General features: G+C 35.8%; 1 protein-coding gene across 2 annotated transcripts in view; it reads left to right on the top strand.

Annotated features, from left to right (window-relative positions):
* Nucleotides 1–23794, top strand: part of LOC119063988 (zinc-regulated GTPase metalloprotein activator 1A) — a 52567-nt gene that overhangs the window by 8269 nt on the left and 20504 nt on the right. For both annotated transcript variants that reach the window (XM_053656477.1, XM_037165569.2), the window contains exons 5-8: nt 5925–5984; nt 6954–6991; nt 19398–19444; nt 21221–21307. In XM_053656477.1, the coding sequence (XP_053512452.1) occupies nt 5925–5984; nt 6954–6991; nt 19398–19444; nt 21221–21307 (232 nt within the window). The remainder of the gene's footprint in view (nt 1–5924; nt 5985–6953; nt 6992–19397; nt 19445–21220; nt 21308–23794) is intronic.

The raw sequence follows: 23794 nt of genomic DNA, 5'->3' as shown, positions 1-23794 counted from the left end.
CTAGTACTGAATTGGGCTATTTTGATCCTTATTGTAGGCATGGATTTTTCATACATTTCATATATTTCCAGTAGGTTTGACTGATGATACAATTTGAACTATTATGTTGGTATTAAATATTAAATTAACTTAAATCTGGTAAGATGGGAAAATATATGCCTCTTTTTGAAATAGCAAATATCATGGTTGTTTTTTTTTTCATTGTAATTCTAGAAAACTCTTGTAAGTTTTCTTTGAGAGTGAGTTTTTAAAGCATGGTTCAGCTTTTCAGAGGAAGAAAGAAAAGTTAAAGATCTGAGGTAAAGCTTTTGTAAGAATTATAGATATAAATGAGTTAATGTGTTTTGCTTCTAACTTTTAGAATAATTTTTATTGTTTAGCTAAAAATTAAACATTTGTTATTTTAACAAATTAAAGAATACCTAAGAAAATATGCACAAGTTTAAAACAAAATCACCCTGTATCTCAGTACCTTGAGCTACAAGTAGGTAATTTTCATTCTCAGGATTTCTTGATGTGAATGCTATTCATTGTGATATGTTAAATGATAGCATTGGCCTCAGTTGGGAACTTCTGAGAAGTGCAGATTCTTTTTTTTTTAATAACTTTTTTGAATCCTTACCCTAGGGTATGTTTTTTATTGATTTTTAGAGAGAGAGAAAGAATATGAGAATAAAACATCAGTGTGATAAACTTTGATTAGTTGCCTCCCGTCTCTCCCCTGACTGGAGTTGGAATCTTTTAGTGTATAAGAGGCTCCAACCAATTGAGCCACCCAGACAGGGCAAAAGTGCAGATTCTTGAGCCCCTTCACAGATCTAGTGGGTGAGAATCTCTAAGGGTGGGGTCCAGCAACCTGTTTTAATAAGCCCTGCAGGTGATTCTCCTAAGTCAGCTGTGTGTGTGCCTCAAGAATTTTTAAAACATGCAATACCGATTTAGTTTCTTTGGGCCAGCGACCTCTTTTCCCTTAGATTGATTGTCAAATTAAAAATATATATATATATGACAACAGTCAACACAACAGTAGGCGTCCATTGTGAATTAATCAAAATGACACCAATTTGTCAGATTGGCAAGAAATACATTTTTTGGCAAAAAATACATTTTTGGGCATGCTGCAGAATTTTAGTAATTAGTTTCTGTGTGCCCTGAGATGGAAAAGGTTAAAAATCGCTATTATAAATGCGTAAGTCTGGGAAGCCCTGCTTTACGCACTTCTGAAAACTGTATAACTACACAGAGATTTTATAACATGGAATCTCATTCCTTATGCTTTTTTTGGTAATCATTAATTTAATTTTACTTGAATTTATTGTAAAAGAAGAGAACTTGAAAGAAGGAAAGGAATTGTTTAACGTCAAGTTAATGCTTCTTGATTGCAAAAGATAGGGGATAAAAAAAGAACATCATATTACATTGGTCAGGATGGCTATCATAAACAAAGCAACAAACAACAAATGTTGGAGAGGTTGTGGGGAAAAGGGGTCCTTAGTTCACTGTTGGTGGGATTGCAGACTGGTACAACCATTATGGAAAACAGTATGGAATTTTCTCAGAAAAATTAAAATCAACCTGCCTTTTGACCCAACAATTCCACTGCTAGGATTCTATCCCAAGAATCCTAAAACATCAATATCAAAGAACCTATGCACCACAATGTTCATAGCAGCACAATTTACAATAGCCAAGAGTTGGAGGCAACCTAGGTGCCCATCAGTAAATGAATGGATCAAAAAATTGTGGTACATATACACAATGGAATTCTATGCAGCAGAGAGAAAGAAGGAGCTACTACCCTTTGCAACAGCGTGGATGGAACTGGAAAGCATTATGCTGAGTGAAATAGGCCAGGTGCTGAAAGACAAATACCATATGATCTCACCTTTAACAGGAAGCTAAACAACAAGACAAACAAGCAAGCAGAAAAAAAAAAGACACTGAAATAGAGAACCAGGGGACAGTGACCAGAGGGGAGAGGGAAGGGAAGTTAAGGGGGAAAAGGGGGAGGGATTTGGAGGAACAAATAGGAAGGACACAGGGATGAGAACTAAGGGGGGTGGAAATGGGAGGGAGGTGGGGAGCACGGGGCGGGGGAGGCTGGGATGGGAGAAATAGACAAAAAACTGTACTTGAAAAATAACTAAATAAAATTTAAAAAAGAACAACATAAATTGGACAAGTTTTTTTTAACTACTTGTTTCAATTTTGAGAGTATTATTTATTGATACTCTGGCAAAAAGATGAGGGAAGTAATACTCTTCTACTTTCTCCCACCTCCTGGTTTTGTTTTACTGTATTCTGTGCTATGTTGTCATGGTTTCTAATATTTACATTCTGTCCTACTTTGTTTAGTTCTATATTTAAACGATTTTAGTCCTCATTACCAGCATGTGGCTTCTCCATTCCTTAATTGATCCTTCTCTTGATTGCTGAATTTAATGGTTAGGTGATTTTTCTCGAGCAGTAAATGCTTTATTCCCTGAGTTCTTGCATACTTCATTGCTTGAGATTATTTGTTTTGTTTTTATACCTGAAGGATTAGTTAGTTGGGTTCAGAATTTCCAGATCATAATTTCTTTGCCTCAGAACTTAGCAGATGTAGTTCTGTGGTCTCTTAGTATTTTTTGTTTCATTGCTTGCTGTTTCCTTTAATATTTGAGGATGTCTGCCTGTTGTTTTATTTTTTGAGAGAGTATTTGGATATAGGTAATATTTTTAGGGAACATTTTCATTGGAACTTGTGGCCATTATTTTATTATTTTGGGTCAACGAATGTTGCTCTAGAAAAGTCTGTGTTTTTCTTCCTACCTCCCTGAAAGGGACTTGCTTTTTCATCCAAAATGCCTGGAAGTTTTATTTTTATTTTTGAAGTTTAGCAATATAATCACAATACATCTTGATGTCATTCATAATCATTTTTCCTGGATTACAATATACCCTTTAATCTGTAGGCTTAGTTCTTCATTTAAAAACATTTTTCTGTTTATTACCATGAATAGTCTTTCTGTCAAATTATTGGATCCTCTCTACTTTATGACACCAATTTTTCCTATACTGAATTTTCTTTTGTTCTCCATATCTGTTATCTTCTAATTGTTTGCTTTGTCTTTTGCCTTTGCATTTACTGGAATTATTTCAAACCTTCATTCTGGTCAGCAGTTCTGTTTGCACCAACATCAATTTTCTTCCTTGATGTTTTAAATGAATTAAATGGTTAAGTAATAGTATGTATGCTCTAAGTTTATTTTACTGTAGCACTGCATATTACATTTTCACATTATTCTGCTTCAATTTTTTTTGTTTCTTCTAAACTGTAATACTTGAATATAGTTTTTTCAGCATGTTTGTGCTTAATGCAGAAGGCTTAGAACTACAATTAGATGTGGTGTTGATGAATTCTTTCTAATACTATACCGATTTTACCTACGCTTGTTTTTCTCCTGAGCTCCAGTGTGAAACTGGGTATTGCTGGGAGCGGAGAGAGGGGAAGCAAAGGGAAAAGCGGTGATTGAGAGTGCCTGACAGGCAATGTGACTTTAAGGCTCTGCTCTCTTAAAATAACACGTGCGAATACCAAGTGCTCCCTGCTCCCGAGTTCGCTCTAACTGCTTGTGAATATACATCCCATAGCTTGTGCAGGGACATCCTTGAGCTTCAGACCTTTTGCTGCTTTTTCCTGTGAGCCTGACAAATGACCCCCTTCCCCACAAATGTAGTGATAACAGGAAACTTTTACGCTTGAAATTTTTTTTGCTGACTTTTTCTGTATTGCTTATTCTTCCCTGGTTTCCACTCCTTGTCACTTTGAAAGCTATTTCTAATAAGTGTTAAAACTTTGTAAACTATTATTATATATTTCCCTATAACCTCTTACTGGGTATGAGATGGAATTAAGAACTATCATGAGTCAGCCTTGGCCAGCATAGCTCAGTTGGGTGGGGCGTCCTGTACACTGAAAGGTCACAAGTTTGATTCCCAGTCAGGGCACGTACCTGGACTGGGAGTTCTCTCCCCCAGTACAGGGGCTGCCTAGGAGAGGCAACCAGTTGATGTTTACGGCAGGAGATGGTAGATTTGGTTGCTGCTAATAAAGTTTGGCTTTTTAAATTCTATTTTATTTTTTGTTTTATTAGATGTGGAAAGGGAGAGTCTTTCATGTAACTCTGGATTCATTAGCCTTTGCACAAATGACATTGCGCATTGAATGAGTCTTTGTTGTAGGAAGCTGTCTTGTGCATTGTAGGCTATTTAGTAGCATCTCTTGCTTTTCTACCCACTACGTGCCAATAGCAAGCAATCCCCTAGTTGAGACAATTAAAAATATCTCCAGACATTGCCAAATATTCACTGGAGGAGATAGATCACCCTGGGTTGAGAACCACTGATTAATTAACTTCATTTTCTCATCTCTGCTGCTTCTTCTAAATACCTGCATCTCAACTTGAAGTAGTTCTACCTTGTGTAGCCTTGTAGGTATTATACCGAAGGTACACAGCCGATTTAGATGAAAAGCCCTAATATACTCTACCTGGCAGATGTTAACTGTAGAGAACTTATAAGCTATCTAAATAGAAACAAGTAAATTTTTTGAAAAAATAAGGTGATTTATGTACAATGTTAAGAATTTTATTGAGTGAAAAAAATTAATACTTTTTATTATTTATATTTTGGTGTAGTGATACAGTAGATTGGCTTTTTTCTCCATTAATTAATATCACGTTGTTCGCCAAGTAAGTGAAGAAAATTCATATTGGCAAGTCAGTTGTTGCCCTTTTAGGAGACTGACACTCTCCAGTTCTAAGCTAAACAGTTGTCACGGTAAAGTAATTTCCGTGAAAGGGCCAGACATTGATTCAGCCCCTGTTACTCACAAATCCTATTTCAGTCAAATTGGAAAACGATTAAGTTTTGGGGAAAAAATCAATAGGTATCAGGAAACCATTAGATCTTGCGGCCCTTGCTGTATCTTGCATGAGTAATCACTGTAAACAGCTGACAGGTAGTTCAGTGCTGACACAGAGTGATGCTTGCGGGTCCGCTCTCGTCAGGGTGGGTGGGCAGTTTCAGACATTGGCATGAGTTCAGTTATCCTTGCTCTTCCCAGCACTCATTCCCTCAGACAGCCTTGTCACTAACTGGACCGCGATGCGTTGAAAGTCAAATACTTTCTTTGCTGTCAGTTTTCTTTTTCTGGTGTCATAGCATATTAGTCATGGTGTGTGGTTTGGTACTAGACCAGTTTCTGTCAAAAACAAGTTTTAATTTCTTTCTTAGAAATTATTTTTCCTCAGACCCAAATTTTAGACCAATATTAAGTAAATAGGGTAAGGATTTCTTGTTCTTTTTCTTCTATAAAATTTGCAAACATGTATTTTTTAATTTTTTTGGACAAGTGATTTTGGAATTACCTATATTTTGTTTTACTTTCCTTTAGGGAGATAATTTATTATTTTTAAACAATGTGATTATTATATTCAGGAGAGAGAAAATAAAGCTAAGTCCTGTGCACATAGCCATATTGCCTAAATTATTTGATAATATCTGTGGGTAAATTATTGTGTCATTGGTAGAAGCTTATTGGGTTTGTTATTTGATAAAAGTTGGTCTGTTGTTTAAGACAAAGGGAGAGGGGAAGAAATGGGTATAAATAGTAGACAAATTATTGTGGCAATGGTAGAAGCTTGTTGGGTTTGCTATTTGATAAAAGTTGGTCTATTGTTTCTTAAGACAAAAGGAGAGGGAAGAATAAATAGTAAAAGGATCTGTCGCTGTAATTCCCATAAGAAGTTTGAAAAACCATATTAAATTTATATATATGTTTGCCTGCTAATTCTATTGGGGCAAATTAAAACATGGATAGAATTGTGTTTCTCAATTTGAAGAAATATTTTTATTTGATGAATATTATATATATTTTTCAGGTGCTGTAGCTTCTATGTTTTGGATTGATGCTGAATTAGGGAGTGATATTTATCTTGATGGTAAGTTAAAAAAGAATCTTTTTGTTATTGTTATGGTTAAGATGATTTTTGTTCATCCATGTTATAATTTTAATTTCCTTATGTTGTTATTCTTTTTAAACTTGTTTAGTTTGATGATGCAGTAAGTCTGTTCATACAGATTCTAAAGCATCTAGGTAGAACTAGATGTCAGATCTTGATCTCAGCTCCCAATTTAGTGCTTCCCCTAAGGTTTTCCTTTTAAAGTACCAGGTGGGTTTCCTGTACCTTCTGTTGTTTGCTTAGTGTTCTGTGGTGTGTCATCTGCCCACCCTTTCCCACCACCACCCCCACCACCCACCAGCTCTTTAGTGTTTAAACCAAGTCTTTCATAGCCTAAGGGGTGGAATAATTTTGAGAATCATTGAAGCTGGGCCTCGTTACTTGGCTGTAATGTACATGGCATGTAGCTGGCTGAATTCTTTAGGCTCATTCTGCTGTTGTCCTTTGAAAAAATTGTTCAGCATAAGTTCATAGATTGTCAACTAATTGTCCATTTAGCAATTTAGGTACATATTATATATAACATTTGTGTGAGTTAGATTTGCTGAGAGATTGTAGGAACAAGATATTTTAAGACATCTCAGGTTTGTTAAATAGTAATGTCAAATGTTAAGAAAAATCTTGATTTTGATTTTATGAAAATAGGCTAGAAATAACCTATCTTGTGTAATGTATCTCTTTTTGCTTTATATTATGAAATTTAAATTCGCCTCATAATATTTTGGATTATAAGCTAAAAAGCTTATTCATTTAATTTTAAAAATTGATTTGCTTTATAGCCTCTGTAGTCCCTTAAAATAGTGTTATAGATGTAGTATGTATTTGAAAATGCATCTGCTTGTTAATGCAATCAAATTAAATTGTCAAAAAAAATGTTATCAAGTACCATTTGTGAACTGGAATAGAGTCTCAAGTATAAAATTGATTAAAAGATTTATTTCTTTGTAGGTATCATAACTGTCATAGATTCAAAATATGGATTAAAAGTAAGTTGAAGATTGCTATGAGTTGCTAATTATTTAAAAGCTGGGTATGTAGAGATTGATTATATTATTTTCTCCACATTTGTGTCTGTTTAAAACTTTCCTTAACAAAAACTTAAAGTATCCTGAATAGTTGATGAGATTTGTGTGTTTTTAAGTTATTATTTTGTGGTTTTGATTCAGTGTTTTCTATTACTCTGGCTTGAGGTGATAACAGTTGGAATTATAATATTTGTGATGAAGATAGTGTAGGATAAAGTTTGGGTGTGTGTAACTCCTCAGTAGGGTTCACCTTCAATGTTAGTAAGTTTCTCTGATTGATATAGGAAACCGAACTTGATAAAGCATATGAGATCTTATTTTTCTATTAAACTGCTGTGAGACACAAGCTGGAGGTAATTGAGCTTTAAGAAAATGCTGCTTTACCTTATTTTGAGGAAATCAGGACTTATACATAGGTTCAATGAGGAGCAACTTTTCATTAAAAGGCATTCTGCTCTGAATGTTTTTGGAACTAACAGGGTTCTCAGATACATTTAAATGGGCTTCATTTTATAAAATGCACTTAGTTAAGATTTTTAAAAGCATGCTATTACATAAAATAAAAGTGTTTCTCAAGTTTCTAAGTGAAATATTACTAAAGGCCGAAGAGAATGAAATTATCCTCCACCTTGCAATTCCATTCGGGGGATATGGATAGTGCCCAAAGTAATCATTTTTAGAAGTTTAAATTTAATGTTTAAAAGTTTATGTCTATGCCCTGCCTGGGTAGCTCAGTTCAGGAAGATAAAAAAGTTGAGAAGTTTGAGAGATAATTCCTTTTCAGAATTTTTAGGTTCAAATTTATTAATAATAGTCTTAAGAATCAAAGAAAAATCCAAAATATTACAAGTTTTTCTCAGGAAAAAAACCTGGCTGTTCCGATATACCTTTCTAGCAAAATATTGATAAAGGAAGCAAAAAAAAAAGTCAGATTCGTCATTCTGAATGATTATTACCGGCATATTTGAATTCATCTCCTCTATAAATTTATTGCCAATTTTGGGATACCTATGGGATAGATAGCAGTTAGGATATTTTATTTGGTTTTTTGATAGACTTACAGTACCATACCCAAAGTCAAATGCTTTATGTATTTATGATTATAGGAATAATTTTATATGTATATTTGGGTACAGAGAGTGGTTAAGTAGAATCTATTATCAGTGTGATAGAGGCCAAAAAATCAAAGCAGCATTCTGAATAATGCAAACACAGTAAATGTTTAACCCCCTGCCACCTTGATAAAACCTCTTAAATTATTAAATCAATATACCTACATAAAACTGACATACTGTCAGGGTAATGGAAACTTTAGATTTTCTAAGTCAGATGCCAGATAAATAACTTTTCCTTTATATAAAGAATTTGCCAACTTGTCCAATTCCTCGGGTTGCAAAGCTTGACCTCAGTAGCTGCTTGTGATTCAGAGAATTCTGAGGCAGAACAAGTAATGACACTTGGATAATGGGCAGCAATTTAAGGGTGTCATGCTTCACAGAGCCAGCCCATCATAAGTAAAGCTGAGAAATGGTACCCTGTGGCCAGCCAGCCAAATTGAAACTGAAGTGGTAATTGATATCATGGGCTATCACTCTAATGGGATTGTCACCCATTGATCTGAAATATTCATTTTTTAATCATGGGCAAAGAATTGGACAACTTCCAATGACAGCTCTCTATTCTCAGGACTTGACACCCAGACTACTGACATTGTTCTTTTCAGGTCTACAAATGTGACAGCATTTAATGCAATAGAATCAGTGAATGAAGTTACAGAGAAAAGGTCAAGTGAGAGGTTTCTCTTTGGTTCTTTTGTCATATTGCACAAGCTGTTGAAACAATTCAGTCAGAAACAGTTTGGCTTGGAAAATAGAAAAATAAATAAACTAATGTTATACAATAATCTTTTTTTTAAAGATAAAATAGTGTTAGATTTATAACTGATCATTTTGAAAGAAACACCTGCTCATGCTCTTTTTTAAATGTCATCTGACATTGTTGACACTAGATTTATTTCCCCTTTGGCCAACAACAGTGTTTTTTCTTCCCTTTTTTTAAATGCAGCTTGTTTCTATTTATACAGAAAAGGACACCATTTAGCCTTTACTGAAGTTGTGTCTACAGTAGTGTTATTTCGAAGGGTTCCTTTCTTATGGTATATTAAGCTACAGGGTTGAACCTTAATCTTTTGGGTATATTGGATTAATTAGTGCCAAAATTGTTTTTGTCTTTTTGCTATATATATAAACAAAAGCCACAGTCTCTGAGCAGAGGTGAGGACTCCTTTGGGGGACTGTGTGTGTGTGTGTATGTATGTAAAATCATTTTGCAAAAATATTTCCTTTCTTGCCTGTAGAGGTGGAATAGAATGTCAGAATTTCTAGTTTTTACCTTATAAATGGAAGTCATTTGACTTAATGGTATAAAATATATTTCTAGAGAATATCTTTTTGAATAGCAGACATTGGTATGGGTCTTTTTTTGTGGAATTTGTCTTGGAGAGGTAGGAAGTTGCATAAGGGAAATGTTGGACTGATATCCACAGAAAATAAATGTTAGTGTGCATTTATTATTTCTTTATGTTTATATAGCTTTCTTTTCTTTCTTTTTTTTTGCAAGGCACAGGGGAAAAATAGTATTTAGGATCAAAGATAATGGCATTTCCTTCATATTAGCTCTCAGTATTTTGTTAAGATTCCCCCCCCCTTTTTTTGTTGTTGTTGTTCAAGCACAGTTGTCTCCATTTTTCCCACCACCACTTTCACCTGGCCCACCACTCCCACCTCCCACTCTCAATCCTACTCCCCGGCCCTTTGGCTTTGTTCATGGGTCCTTTATGACTGGCTTGACTCTTTCTCCTTTCTTGACTTGACTCTTCCCCTTTTCCCTGTTATCCTCCCCCCTCTCCAGTTACTGTCACTTTGTTCTTTATTTCAATGTCTCTGGTTATACTTTGCTTGCTTATTTAGTTGATTAGGTTCCACTTAGATGACATCATAGGGTATTTGTCTTTCACCATCTGGCTTATTTTTCTTAGCATAATGCTCTCGAGATCCATCCATGCTGTCACGAAGGGTAGGAGCTCCTTCTTTCTTCCTGCTACATAATACTCCATTACATAAATGTACCACAGTTTTTTGATCCACTATTTACTGATGGGCTTCCTGAGGCCCACCTGAGGTTGCTTCCTGAGGCCCAACTGAGGTTTATTCCAGCATTTTGCTATTGTGAATTGTGCTGCTGTGAACATTGGGATGCATAGGTTGTATTAAATTGGTGTTTCAGGGTTCTTAGGGTATATTCCCTGCAGCGGAATTGCCGGGTTTCAAAAGGCAGTTCCGTCTACAGTTTTTTGAGGAAATTCCATACTGTTTTTCCACAGCAGCTGCACCAGTCTGCGTTTCTACTAATAGTGTACTAGGGTTCCCTTTTTTCTACTGCCTCACCAGGACTTGTTTGTTGATTTATTGATGATGAACATTCTGACTGGTGCGAAGTGGTATCTCATTGTGGTTTAACTTGCATCTCTCTGATGGCTCGTGATGTTGAGCATCCTTTCATATGTCTCTGGGCCCTCTGTATGTCCTCCTTGGAGAAGTGTCTGTCCAGGTCTGCACATTTTTTAAATTGGATTGTTTAATTAGATTGGAGTCATGTGAGTTCTTTATATATTTTGGAGATCAAACCCTCGTCCAAGGTATCATTGGCAAATATATTTTTTCATGTGGTTGGTTCTCTTCATTTTGCTCATGTTTTCTTCAGCCATGCAGAAGCTTTTCATTTTGATGAAGTCCCATTTGTTTATTCTTTCCTTTATGTCCCTTACTCTAGGGCATATATAAGTGAAAGTATTGCTGCGTGAAATATCTGAGATTTTCCAGCCTATGTTTGTTCTCCTCTAGGACTTTTATGGGGTCACAACTTATATTTAAATCCTTTAACCATCTTGAGTTTATCTTATTTTATTTTAAAAAATATTTATTTATTTTTAGAAAGAGGGAGAGACACAGCAATCAATGTGTGGTTGCTTCTTGAGTGTCCCATACTAGAGACCTGGCCCGCAACCAAGGCATGTTCCCTGACTGGGAATCAAACCAGCTACTTTTTGGTTCAAAGGCCAGCACTCAGTCCATGTTCTCTTTTTCAGGTAGGTCTGTGTCGCTGTGAATTACCCTCTCAGGACTGCCTTTGCTGTGTACCATAGGTTTTGGACTGTTGTGTGTTCATTTTCAGTTGTCCAGAAACTTTTGATTTTTTTTCTTTGATCTCATCATTAACCCATTTGCTGTTGAGTAGCATGCTATTCAGTCTCCATGTGTTTGAATATTTTTGAGTTTTTTCGTTGAGGATGGTTCCTAGAAGTACTACAAGCACTTGTAGTCCAAGAAAATGCTTGATATGATTTCAGTTCTCTTGAATTTGTTGGGGCTTTTTTTGTGTCATATCATAGGGTCTATCTTGAAAATTTTCCATGTGCATTTGAAAAGAATGTGTATTTTGCTTCTTTGGGATGAAGGGTTCTATAGATATCAGTTAAGTTCATTTGAACTAATATGTCATTGAGTTCCACAATATCCTTATTGATATTTTGTTTGGAAGATCTGTCCATTGTTGACATTGGGGTGTTGAAACCCCGTACTATAATTGTGTTGTGATCTATATCTTGAAGCCCTCCAAGATTTTTTAATATATGTGTGTGCTCTCATGTTAGGGTCACATATGTTTTCAATGTTTATATCTTCTTGATGGATTCTTCCCTTGAGTATTATGAATGTCCTTCTGTGTCTCTTTTTACAGCCTTTGTTTTGAAGTCTATTTTGTCTACGTGTTGCTACCCCATCTTTTTTTCCTGTCCATTTGCTTGGAATATTTTTTTCTAACCCTCCACTTTTAGTCTGTGTAGGTCTTTTGTTCTGAGGTGCGTCTCTTGTAGGCAGCATAAGAAAACATGTGCAGGTCATGTTTTCTTATCCATTCAGCTACCCTGTGTCTTGATTGAGGCATTCACTGCATTTTCGGACTGTAAGACGCAACCCCCCAAATCTGGGAGGAAAAGGGGGGTGCATCTTATAGTCTGAATGTAGCTTACCTGGCTTGCTGTGGTAGGGGTCAATGGTTTATGTTATTTATGTTATTAAATATTTTACCACATTTTGTCCTTCAAAATTTTTTTCCTTTTTTCCTCCTATGAAACCTGGGTGCGTCTTATAGTCCGAAAAATTTGGTAAGCCATTTACATTTAAGGTTATTATTAATAGGTACTTATTCATTGCCAAATTACCCCCTTTGTACCTGTATTCCTCTCTCTCTCACTCTTTTTCTTCATCTTCTTTAACTAGTCCCTTTAGTATATCTTGCAATGCTACTTATGTGGACGTGTATTCTTTTAGAATTTCTTTGTCTGGGTAACTCCTTATTTCACCTTCCATTTTAATTGAGAGCCTTACTGGGTAGAGTAGTCTCAGTTGCAGGCTTTTGCTTTTCATTATTTGGAATATTTCTTGCCATTCCCTTCTGGCTTGTAATGCTTCTGTTGAGAAGTAAGCTGCTAGCCTTATCTGAGCTCCCTGGTATGTTACTTCCTATTTCTCCCTGTTGCCTTTAAAATTCTCTCTTTGTCTTTGAATTTTGTCATTTTAATTATGACGTATCTTGGATTGGGCCTCTTTGGGTTTCTCTTGATTAGGACCTTCTCTGTGTTCTGAACTTCTATGATTTTTTTTCTCTCATCATCTTAGGGATGTTTTACATCATTACTTTTTCAAACAGGTTTTCTATCCCTTGCTTCTCTTCTTCTCCTTCTGGTATCCCTATTATATGGATATTATTATGTTTCATGTGTTTCTACAATTTTCTTAACCCCTCTTTATTCTTTTTGAGTCTTTTTTTTCCTTTTGTAGTTCTCTTTCTGGGAGTTTTTTCCTACTTTCTCCTCCAGTTTGCTGATTCAATCCTCTGCTTCATCTAGCCTGCTTTCGATTCCTTCTACTGTTTTCTTTTTAATGTTTAAAAAAGATTTTATTTATATATTTTTAGAGAGAAGGGAATGGAGGGAGAAAGAGAGAGAGAAAAATCAGTGTGTGCTTGCCTCTCAAGTGCCCCCAACTGGGGACCAAGCTTGTAACCCCATGTATGTGCCCCGACTGGGAATTGAACCATTCACAAGGCTTACCCCACTGAGCCGCACCAGTCAGGTGATTCCTTCTACTGTGTCCTTCAATTCAGAAATTGTATTCTTCATTTCCTCTTTACTCTTGTTGAATGTTTCTATGTCCTATTTCATGCTGAATGGTTTGCAGTAAGTCCTCATAGGTTCCCTGTAGTTTTTGGTAATTCTCACTGAGTTCATTGAGCAGTTTCCTTACAACCATTGTTTCGGACTCAGTATCTGATAGTTGACTTCCCTGTATTTCATTTAGCACTCTTTCTGAGGATTCTTCCTTTCCTTTTGATTGGGGATTGTTTCTTTTTCTTCCCTTTATTTGTAAGACTCTACTTGTTTACTTTTTCTTCTTTAAATGATCTGTTCTGACTCCTTGACTTTGTGCTGTGATCCTCTATGACAGGAGACTTGTGTGATTCAGTGGTGCAGTCTCCTTGATTTCCTAAACTTCATGCTCTCGGGATGCCTTTTATGCTGTTGATGTTGGCTCTCTGGATGTAATTGAGTTTTGATTGCTCTTGGTTCATTCTTTTGTGGATCCTTCCCTCCAGCTGGTTGACGGAGGGTCCTTCCACTCACCATGTCTTGTATGCTGTTGTTCAGGTGCTGCCAGAACAAAACCACAAACCCCAGGGAACAAACCCACACCCGCAAAAATAACTCCCCCCACAATCCCACTATCAACAGCAAATGAACCAGTATTAATAAGAGTGTAAAGAGATTAAGACTTACAAGAAAGGAAAGCAAATATGAGATGACCTACTGAAAGAAAAATGGTTTTGGGAGGAGCACTAATAAGAATTGGGAGTCATAGCAATGGGAAGAGAGAAAGTAAAATTTACATCATGAATAAAAAAGGGAATGAAAAAGGTGGAATTTGCACAAACTAGAAGGACAAGAAATGAATGTCAAAAAGCTATGCAGGTAAGAAAATATAGCAAGTCATGGAGAACACCACAGTGGATTTCATCTTGGTAGCCCCTAGTATTTACCACTATTTTTTCTTTCTGGATCCACCTCTGGTGATGTCAGATGTTGATCCCGTCTGACCTTAGGCAGCCTGTTGGCGACTTCCAGGGATATTCTGTCTGTGGCTGTCTCCTTCAGTTGTTAATCTATTCATTCTGCACTCAGCAGTCAGGCTTAAGCACCATAAGGTAGAGCAGAGTCCTTCCTGGGGGCAGAGCTATTGCTTTCCCTCAGGATGCTGCTGCCTGAAGGGGAGTGGCCTGCCTGAGCAGGATGGCTGCTGCCATATGGGGATGGGTCAACACCAGGGTCCCGGGGGCTACTTTCTCAGTTCTCTCCCCAAAGCCTCTGTCACCAGTCTTTCCTCAGGTGTCTCAGGCCATCTCTGTAGCCCCTATTTGCTGGAGCCCAGGGTAAGTGGCTGCAAATGAAAATGTGTGTGTTGGCCCTTTAAACAACTGTTTGCATCTCTAGCTGTCCATCTTTGGCAGAGAACAACCCTGTAGCTTTTCGCTGCTGGTTGTTACTTGTGTAGTTTTGGGGCTCTGGTGCTCTAGTCCGGGGTCTCAGTTTAGGGTTTATACGCCACTCTTCCCAGGGGATCCAACCTGCTGCTTATTTATTCCCACAGTGCTGCTGCCTGTGGCACCCAGCCAGCCCTCTTGAGTCTCCAATGTACTCCTTACCAGTCAGGTTGTGCTGAAGCTGATTCTTCTGTCTGTCAAAGTTATAAGGCTTCTCCTCACGATTGTTCAGTTGTTTGTTCTGGGTGATTTCTCCACAGTTTAATTGTAATTCCAGATTGGTCCTGGCAGGGGGTTAGTGTGACTTCCATTTACTCCTCCACCATCTCATCTGTCCTGTGTAGCATTTATATGTGCATAGAACAGGGCATTTATCTCTTTGGCTATAATTATATATGATTATTACTTGTCATATTCTTTTTTTGTTTTTATCTGTACCTGAGGACTTTTTTTTTCATTGCTTTTGGACCGAGAGGGAGGAAGGTGGGGAAGAGAAAGCAAGAAAGAAACATTCATGTGAGAGAGAAGCATCGATGGTCTGTCTCCTCATACATGCGTTGACTGGGGATCAAACCCACAACCCCAGTATGTACCCCGACTGGTAATCAAACCCATGACCTTTTTTTTTTTAAGATGGGTGAGGAGGAGGCTGTTCACAGAGCCCAGAAAGACATAGGAAAAGGATTAGGATTCTCTCTGAACCTCTCAGAGTCAGGGTTAGGGAGTTAGCCTGGGTTGACCTTCTCCTGCCCCCTGCTCTGCTGGTCACAGGTCTCAGGGGGTTGGAGGAGAGGGAGAAATAGAGAATGTCCTCATACAGGACACCAAAATGTTAAGGTGGTCAGTGACATGGGCTGTGAAAGAATTCACAAAGAGAAGAGAGTGTCGAGAGTAAAGTTTTATTCACCCTCCAAGAGAGGAGAGGGGCATGGTGTGGACACATACACCAGCCCAAACCCATGACCTTCTGATCGTTTGAAGATGCTCCAACCAACTGAGCCACATTGGCCAGCGCACGTCATATTTTTTCCCCAACATTTTATTTATTTATTTGTAGACAGGAGGGAGAAAGAGAGGGAGAGAAACATCATTGTACAAGAGAAGAAACATTATTGGCTGCCTCTCACACACCCCAAACCCAGGACCGGGCCCACAACCCAGGCCTGTGCCCCAACCAGGAATCAAACCTGTAAACCTTTTGGCCTGCAGGACAATGCCCAACACACTGAGCCACACCATATTTTTAATAGAGATGTATGTATTGGCAGGTTTTTATTTTGGAGAGTTTTAATGTGTTTTTATATGTGATAATTCTTGACTGCCTAGAGGTATTAAAGTATGATCCATCTCTCCCATTTAGCTTTGAGTGAAGATTTCTAATCTTCTGGAGAAGTATTAGTAAATGCATTAAAAACATGAATTGCTTTGTGAAACTACTATTTTATTAGTTACATTTAGGTATGGAAATTCAAAACTTGCCATAGCTTTTTTATACTAGTGCCAGCTCACAGGCATTAATCCCAAATTTATTGGGTTGGCCAAAATGTCCATAAACTTTTCTGTAAAATAAAAGACACATTTTTCATTTTCACCAATAACTTTGTGGATTTGGATTTTTTGAGTATGTCTGCTATTTCCCACTATTGGCTTCTAGTGGGTAGCAGCCAGGGCTGCTGCTATACATCTTCCAGTGCATAAGACAGCCCCACAGCGAAGAATTATTTGCCCAGAATGTCAGCAGTGCCGAGAAACTTCACAAACCGCTTTTGACACATTCAATCAGTCACAGCACCTTCTTTGCTCTCTGCACAAATCTTTTTTTGTGTTTCAGCTGTTTTACTTTTCTTGAAATAATAAAGCATAATACACCAAAAGTGTTGCATATTTTCTTCCATCTTCAATATTAGAATGGCTACACAAAAATTCACCAATTGTCATAAGTTTTTTTAAATGCAGGCCAATGTGATAGTTGTCATAATGCAGTGTAACAGATTGTTTCAAATGAAGTTAAAGACAACTAAGCACTAATAGAGCCATCATCCAGAAAAAAACTAAATGAACTTTTTGGCCAACCCAATATATGTAAATAAAGCTTCCTAATGGTCAATAATAATCATGTTTTGAAAAATATATTTTTTAAAGATTTTATTTATTTATCTTTAGAGGGGAAGGGAAGGAGAGAGGGAGAGAAATATCAATGTATGGTTGCTTCTGGTGCACCCCCTGCTGGGAACTGGCCCCTGCTGGGAACTGGCCTGCAACCCACGAATGTGCCCTGACTGGGAATCGAACCACATTTGTCTGGTTCACAGGCCCATGCTCAATCCACTGAGCTACACCAGCCAGGGCAGAAAAATATTTTTTAAAAGAACAATATTATTATTCTCTGGCTGGTGTGGCTCAGTGGATTAAGCACCAGTCTGTGAACCAAGGGGTTACTGGTTCAATTCCTAGTCAGGGCACATGCCTGGGTTGTGGGCCAGGTCCCCAGTGGGGTTGCTCGAGAGGCAACCATACATTGATGTTTCCTTCTCTCCCTTTCTCCTTCCCTTCCCCTCTCTCTAAAAATAAATTTAAAAAATTTTAAAAACAAACAATATTACAGGCTCATTCAGGAACAGATGCCTTGCTAAAATTACATCTTTGTTAAATACATTTACTACTGAATAAAAAGGGATTTGTTGCTTTATGTTGTATAGAATTTTTCAAGTAACAACGTTCATGTATCTATGTCAACATATAGGGGGTGTTAATTAAAATTCACTTAACAAATATTTGTTGAGCCTGGCTGTGATGTAGTCTTTCCCCGTAACAGCGTTATTCTCAGGAGGACACAATATTAGGATTTGTTACAGCCCCTAGCCAAGAATAATTAGCAAAAGTAGTAAACTTGGTTTTTTGGAAAAGAATTACTTTTGCTCCAATATGCTCCAAGATCTGTGACTTCCATAATTTGAGTGGGTCTGCAGTTAAATTTATAGGATTGTACCTAAAGTGAAAATCAGTGCATCATGATTATAGTTTTAGTTTAGTCTTATTTCCCCTGAAATAGAACCTGGCAAACCTTTAGAAGAAAAAAAGCTTTTCTCTATAGATGTAACCAATACTATTAAATACAATTATTGCCGGTTTACTTCTGGGTTTCAGACTATCCAAATACCTTGATGCTCTGCCTCCCCTTGAATTGTGAAACTGGTTTGGTGAAATGATATTTTTACTATGTGTGCTGCAAAGGGGAGCACAGCGAATCATTTTGAATAAGTTTTAGATGATCTTTATGAATATACTTTCATGTAATAACATTTTTATAACATGTTTACAAGACAGATTTTATAAAATGACAAGCTTTCACGAGGATTTTTAAATTATGTTCATTTTACTACTATTGAGTACCTTTTCAGTTTTTAAAAAATATCCCTGTAATACGGTGACCTGTGATGGTTAGTTTTAGATTTAGTTTCTTCTGAGATGAGGAGACAAGCCTTTTCCCGTAATTGTTATGAAGGCTAAATGATGTAATGTGTGTAAAAGGATTTAATAGTTGTGAAATCTAAATAACTAAATAAAATTTAAAAAACTAAATAAAATTTTTTAAAAATTAGCTGTAAAATCTATATTCTTTGAATATGAATCTAATTGCCTCTGACTTTAAATAGGCAACGTTTGAGTGTTAAGGTAATGAAGGTGAAACATTTTTTAGAGGAACCTTATAGCATTGGTAATGTTATGGATATAAATAGGATTATGGAAAAATAACAACTGACCCCAGAGAGATGAGAACTACCTGTGGGTCTCAAAGTCAATGTCAAAATATTTTGGGGGGAGTTAGTTTGACTCTGGAGAGGTCAGCAAAATAAACAGTTGCATGGAGAGGCCAGATTACTCAAGTGTTTATATAAAGGATAAACTGCTTTCATGCTAGATTTAGGGCTGTGTCCCTCTCTCGGCATATTTGTTTCTAGGGTATTGGAAGCACCCAGTGCTGTTTCATTCTGGGGTGGGGAGTGGGACTGTGTTGTTATTGGCATTCTGTTAGCAGGGTTCCTTAACTTGAATTTATGTGAATCTGTTTACAGAGAATATATATATTTATAGTGTTGAAGTACTTGCTAAAGATCCTGATAAACTTCTGATAAATCTTCTGAACTGTAGTTTTTTAAGGGAAGTATATTAGGCTATAACAAACCCTGTTACTATATGCTCTAGAGTCAGATAGGAAGGGAGGAAGTATATTAGATATTATGAAAGTACAGTTTCAGTGGTTATCTTGTAAGTAAGTAGTAATGAATATTTGGAGCAAGAATAATTTGGTAAAAAGGAAAATGTCTGAAATCCAAATTATGTTTTTATGCCTTTATTTAAATATGGAGGATTTTCTATACATCAGACGTTCGTGCTGTATGCTTTAAACTTACACTATGATATCATTTCTCAAAAAATTGAAAAAAATAAATAAATATGGAGGATTTTTTTTTTTAGAAAAAGATGATGTCAGGAGATACAATGTAATCCTCACCCCCCCCAAAAATGCCCCATACGGGTTCACTGTAGGAAAAAATTACAAACAGAAAAGTGGTTTGTATATTTAGTAGTAGAGCTTGTTGAGGTCTTTATCAGAGGCAAGAAAGGAGTTTCTAAAGTAAAATTTTTCGTGTTAACATTTGATTTTGTCATACCACAGTAACTTTTTTCAAACTTTGTTTTTGTCTAGCATTTAACAGAAGAAAAACCTGATGGCCTTATCAATGAAGCTTCTAGGTATTCATATTTAAAGTATATTGATTACTGGCTAATTGGAAAGAGAAAATCATTAATATGAAACCAAAAACAGAAATATGAAAGCATAAGTCAAGGAATTTATCTTTTTTCCTGTAGTTGAATTACTACTATTTATAATGGTTTGATAACTAAAATTTTATTTTAAACTATTTTTTATTTTATAGTATAAAGTAAGTGCTGGGCGTAGGAGTTCTTTGTGATGTGCCTGGGAAATGTTAACATTTAAAAATATTTTCTTGTTCTCATTTAATTTCTTGGGGATTGAAGATGATTATAAAAAAGAGTTGGCTCACTACTTACTGCCTTCTTTAACAGTAATTCATTTGATTCAAATGTTTACTGTTATTCAGAGCAATAGAGGAACAAATATGAATCTAGTTTCAATTTGGTATTTAGAAGATTTTTTTGTTTAAATACCTTTATGCCCCTGATAGGTTTGTCTTTAGACTGATAAATATTTAAGTTAGTTTGCCTACCCTAAGCATATTCTCCCTAATGGAAAAAAGGGTTTTGGATAAATGGCAGTTACTAAATATGCTGCTGGGTTTAGAGGGAGGCCCCTTGAGCTTTGCAGCAGATATTCCAGACATAAATAATGAAGACTGCAAGCCAGTGATGGATTCCCCATCGTTTTGGAGTGTAGTACTCTGTTGTTTTGTCATGCTGCCTAAACACTGATTTTGGTATATGCTTTTGATTGAAATGAGACTGAACTTAAATGTTTTTATAACTTTTCTCCTTACTAAAATATGTTTATTATAGAAAATGTAAATAAGCCAAATGGCAAATGTCAAACTATTATAAAAGCCAAAATTAAGTTAAATATAAAGACCTCCAAATTAAAGATTGCAATTATTTATACAGGTATTTTGAGATGGTATTTGTTTATACAGGTACTTTATTCATGTAATGAGATTGTGATATGCATACTGTTGAAATCAAGGCTTTTAATGAATTAAAGTTAATTTATTTTTGAGAATTTGTGCTATTTATCAGCTGTACATTCAGGTAGCATAAAACAAGTATTAGGAATAAACAGTCTAGTAATTAAGCTTTCCTGAAGCGCTGAGGAAAATTTAAAGACTCCTCAGCTTTACCAGTCCTGTTAATAGAATATGTAACTTCTAATTATAGAAAGGTATTTTCTTATTCAGCCTTCTGTCATATGGATTCTGTAACTTGAAAAAAAAATATATATATATATGTTTTACAGAGAAAATATATGTTCCTCGTGGTGAAGTATGTGCTATTAGAGATCCTGATAATCTCAAGTATCATTTTTTTAAAAAACTGTTTAATATAGTTTTAATGTTAAATAAACTTATTTACCTGTATTTCTTTGAAAATTATGGTAACTATTACATGGAATATTTTAGTATGTAGACTGTTTTTATTTTTTACCATATTGGATGTCTGAATTTTATGCCTTTCTTTACAAAGAAAATCATGAGTTGATAATCATCATAATTGTAAATCATCGTTGTTTGTAGAACTTTTGAGGCTTGTCTTTGTAGTTCTAGAATAACAAGTGAAACTACTTAGTATTTTTAATGAATAATGTGAAATATGAATTTTTATAGTGACTAGTATAATTTATCCCTACTATTTGAAGAATAAGTAGGTTAGGAGTAAATTGAATTCCTATATAGAGTATTAATATAGGTTTTAACCAATAGTTGATCTGAAGGAGATGTTTTATTTATTTTTTAATTTCTTAACTTCTTTTTTGATATTTGTTCTTGTTTGCTAATTTAGGCAAGTTGCTTTGGCAGATATCATCATCATCAATAAAACAGACTTGGTTTCAGAAGAGGATTTAAACAAATTAAGAACAACTATTAGGTACAAAATTATGTCTTAAGTACCTACAAATTCAAAGTGTACTATGCGAAATATTTTTACTATGTAGCATTAGAGAATCACATACATTGTTGCCGCCTAAGTAACTGTTATGTAAATTGTAGTACATGAAGTTATTCCCTATTGCTTACAGAACATAGTTCAAAGTTCATAGACTGATATGCAAGGTGTTCTGACTTAATCCTCCTTTTCCTGTTTTTTCTTCACTTTTTCCTTACATGAACTTCTCTAATTGTACCCAGGGTGATCATTTTCTCACTTTCTCATGGCTGTGTCTTGTGAAATTCTTTTATTACTCATATTGTGTTCTGTCTTCCTCTGCCAGTCCTCGAATTCCTTTTTCTTCTCTGTTTTTCTACTTCCCCCCCCCCAGTAATTTTATCCATTCTTTAGAGCCCTTTCCCTCCCTACCTTTTTCTTCCTCTCTCCTCTGTGAAGCCTTCCCTAACTCTGTGGTTTCACTTCTACCTGAACTCTCATTGACTTCCTCTTCCTTAACTGTCTGCTAACCATATGTGTTGTTTTGATGTCTGCAATGTCCATGGCCAAGGCTAATGAGTATAGGATGATAAGAATTATATTCAGATATTTGTTAAATGATGTAACAGAAGTTGTTGGACTTTTCAAATGAGGTTAGAGTTCAGGGACTTTGAATTATTTTATAAGAACTAAATTAATAAATGTCACCTCTAAGGAGACATTGAATAGGTTTTATTATTAGTCATCTTTAGGAGCATGGTCAGCTGACATCAGATTTTGAATCTGTCAATGCCAATTCATATAGTATCTGTTATAAATTGAATCAGTGAAGCTCAGTTTTATTAGGAGATTGGTTGCAATCATAATGATTACAGAAGAAAAAATCCATTTTTTCTCCATAGTTGGTCTTATTTTAATAGTAGTATCCTCTCAGGCTTTAATTAAAAAACTAATAATGTCTCCATGTGGAGGGCAGGTAGTATTGCATAGTATTTAAGGTCACAGACTTCAGAATCTGCTTGGGTTCTAATCCTCAGTCTGTTTCTCATATTTTTTTAAGTCTCATCTGTAAAATAGTAATACCTGCTTCCTGAATGTAATGTTGGTAAACTTTGTGCAGTGCCCAGTGCATAGTAAGTGAGCTATTGGCTCCTATCACTATTAGATTGCAATTTTTTCTTAGTTTATAATTTCAAGTTATAGTGAATTTAAAAAAGAAATAAAAAGGTAGTTGACAATTTTGAAAAGTCTAAAAAGATGAGCCAGTGAATGAAAATTACTTCTTTTACCCCTTTTGTCATTGGTTTCCTAAATTTTGTTTCTCTTTTAAAAATCCTGTGCATCCTTGTGATTGCTAGAAAAAGAACACAATCTATGTAGCAAACATTTGTGGATCCAGGATTATTACTACTGGGCTTTTCTATACTGACTAGGCTGGATTTCCAGTACCAGCAAGAATGACTGTTAGCCAGCTTGTTGCCAGCCTGTACTATGCAGCTATACTAGAAAGGAATTTAGACAAAGCACAGTGATAAATTGCAGACCCTTTTGGCTTTTCGCTCTCCATTGTACATTAGACTTGCAACTGACTCACAATTTGATTTAGGGAGTTGGAAGAAGGTAAACATGTTTGAGAGGAAATAGCCATCATGTTATAGAGTATATTCAAAAGAGAAGATTAAGAATCTTGCGAACTAGTGGAGAGACTGCCTTAGAATTATTGTATGCAGGAAGCCTTACCCATGAGAACACGCTTGAACAAACAGCAAATTATCATCAGCAGGTAACCCTAAAGGCAATGGAATTAATGATATAAAGGTAGCTAGATCAGGTGTATAGCATGTTGAAAAAGATTTAATAAGTATTTTTGATGCCATACAACAGGAGCCATATTTTATTATCTTGGTATCAGAAAGGGGAGGGCTGGCAGAGTGGATAGAGATCCTACTCAGAATCGAAAAGCTTAGTCTATAAAAGAACTTGAAAAGTGTGACCTAAATGTTACTGTGAGCATTGATGGCAGGCTGGGGTCAAAGTCACTCATAGCTAGGTTTTTATTTCTAGCATGTGTATAGTCATTTCTACAAAGTGTGCTTTGGGAATATTGGATATCAGTAAAATTTTTTACTTACCGACTCATTTTAAGGGCATTAGAGCTACTGGCTATTTATGAATCACATTTTCTAAAGTGAAGGTCTTTTTGTAAATCACAAAGCAGCCCATAGTCTCTGAGTTGTGCAGTAGATTTTTGCACATCTTATTTTAATACTTCAGTGGAATATATCTCACTTATGATTAAAAGGAAAAGAATAATTAAACTACGTAAGTTTTATTTTCTATTTTTTTTAGTTCCAGATATATTTATATATGCTTATTTCATATTTTAGAAATAATGTGCACTGTGTGCTTTTTTAAAAACACAACATATAAGATTTGTTGGGTTTTTTTGTTTTTTCTAGTTCCAGGTATATTTGTGTGTGCTTATTACTT

The sequence above is a fragment of the Artibeus jamaicensis genome, unplaced genomic scaffold (genome assembly GCF_021234435.1).
Source record: "Artibeus jamaicensis isolate MK-2021 breed Jamaican fruit bat unplaced genomic scaffold, CSHL_Jam_final scaffold_1964, whole genome shotgun sequence".
In the NCBI taxonomy this organism is placed as follows: domain Eukaryota; kingdom Metazoa; phylum Chordata; class Mammalia; order Chiroptera; family Phyllostomidae; genus Artibeus; species Artibeus jamaicensis.
This window is presented reverse-complemented; position numbering and strand designations above follow the sequence as displayed.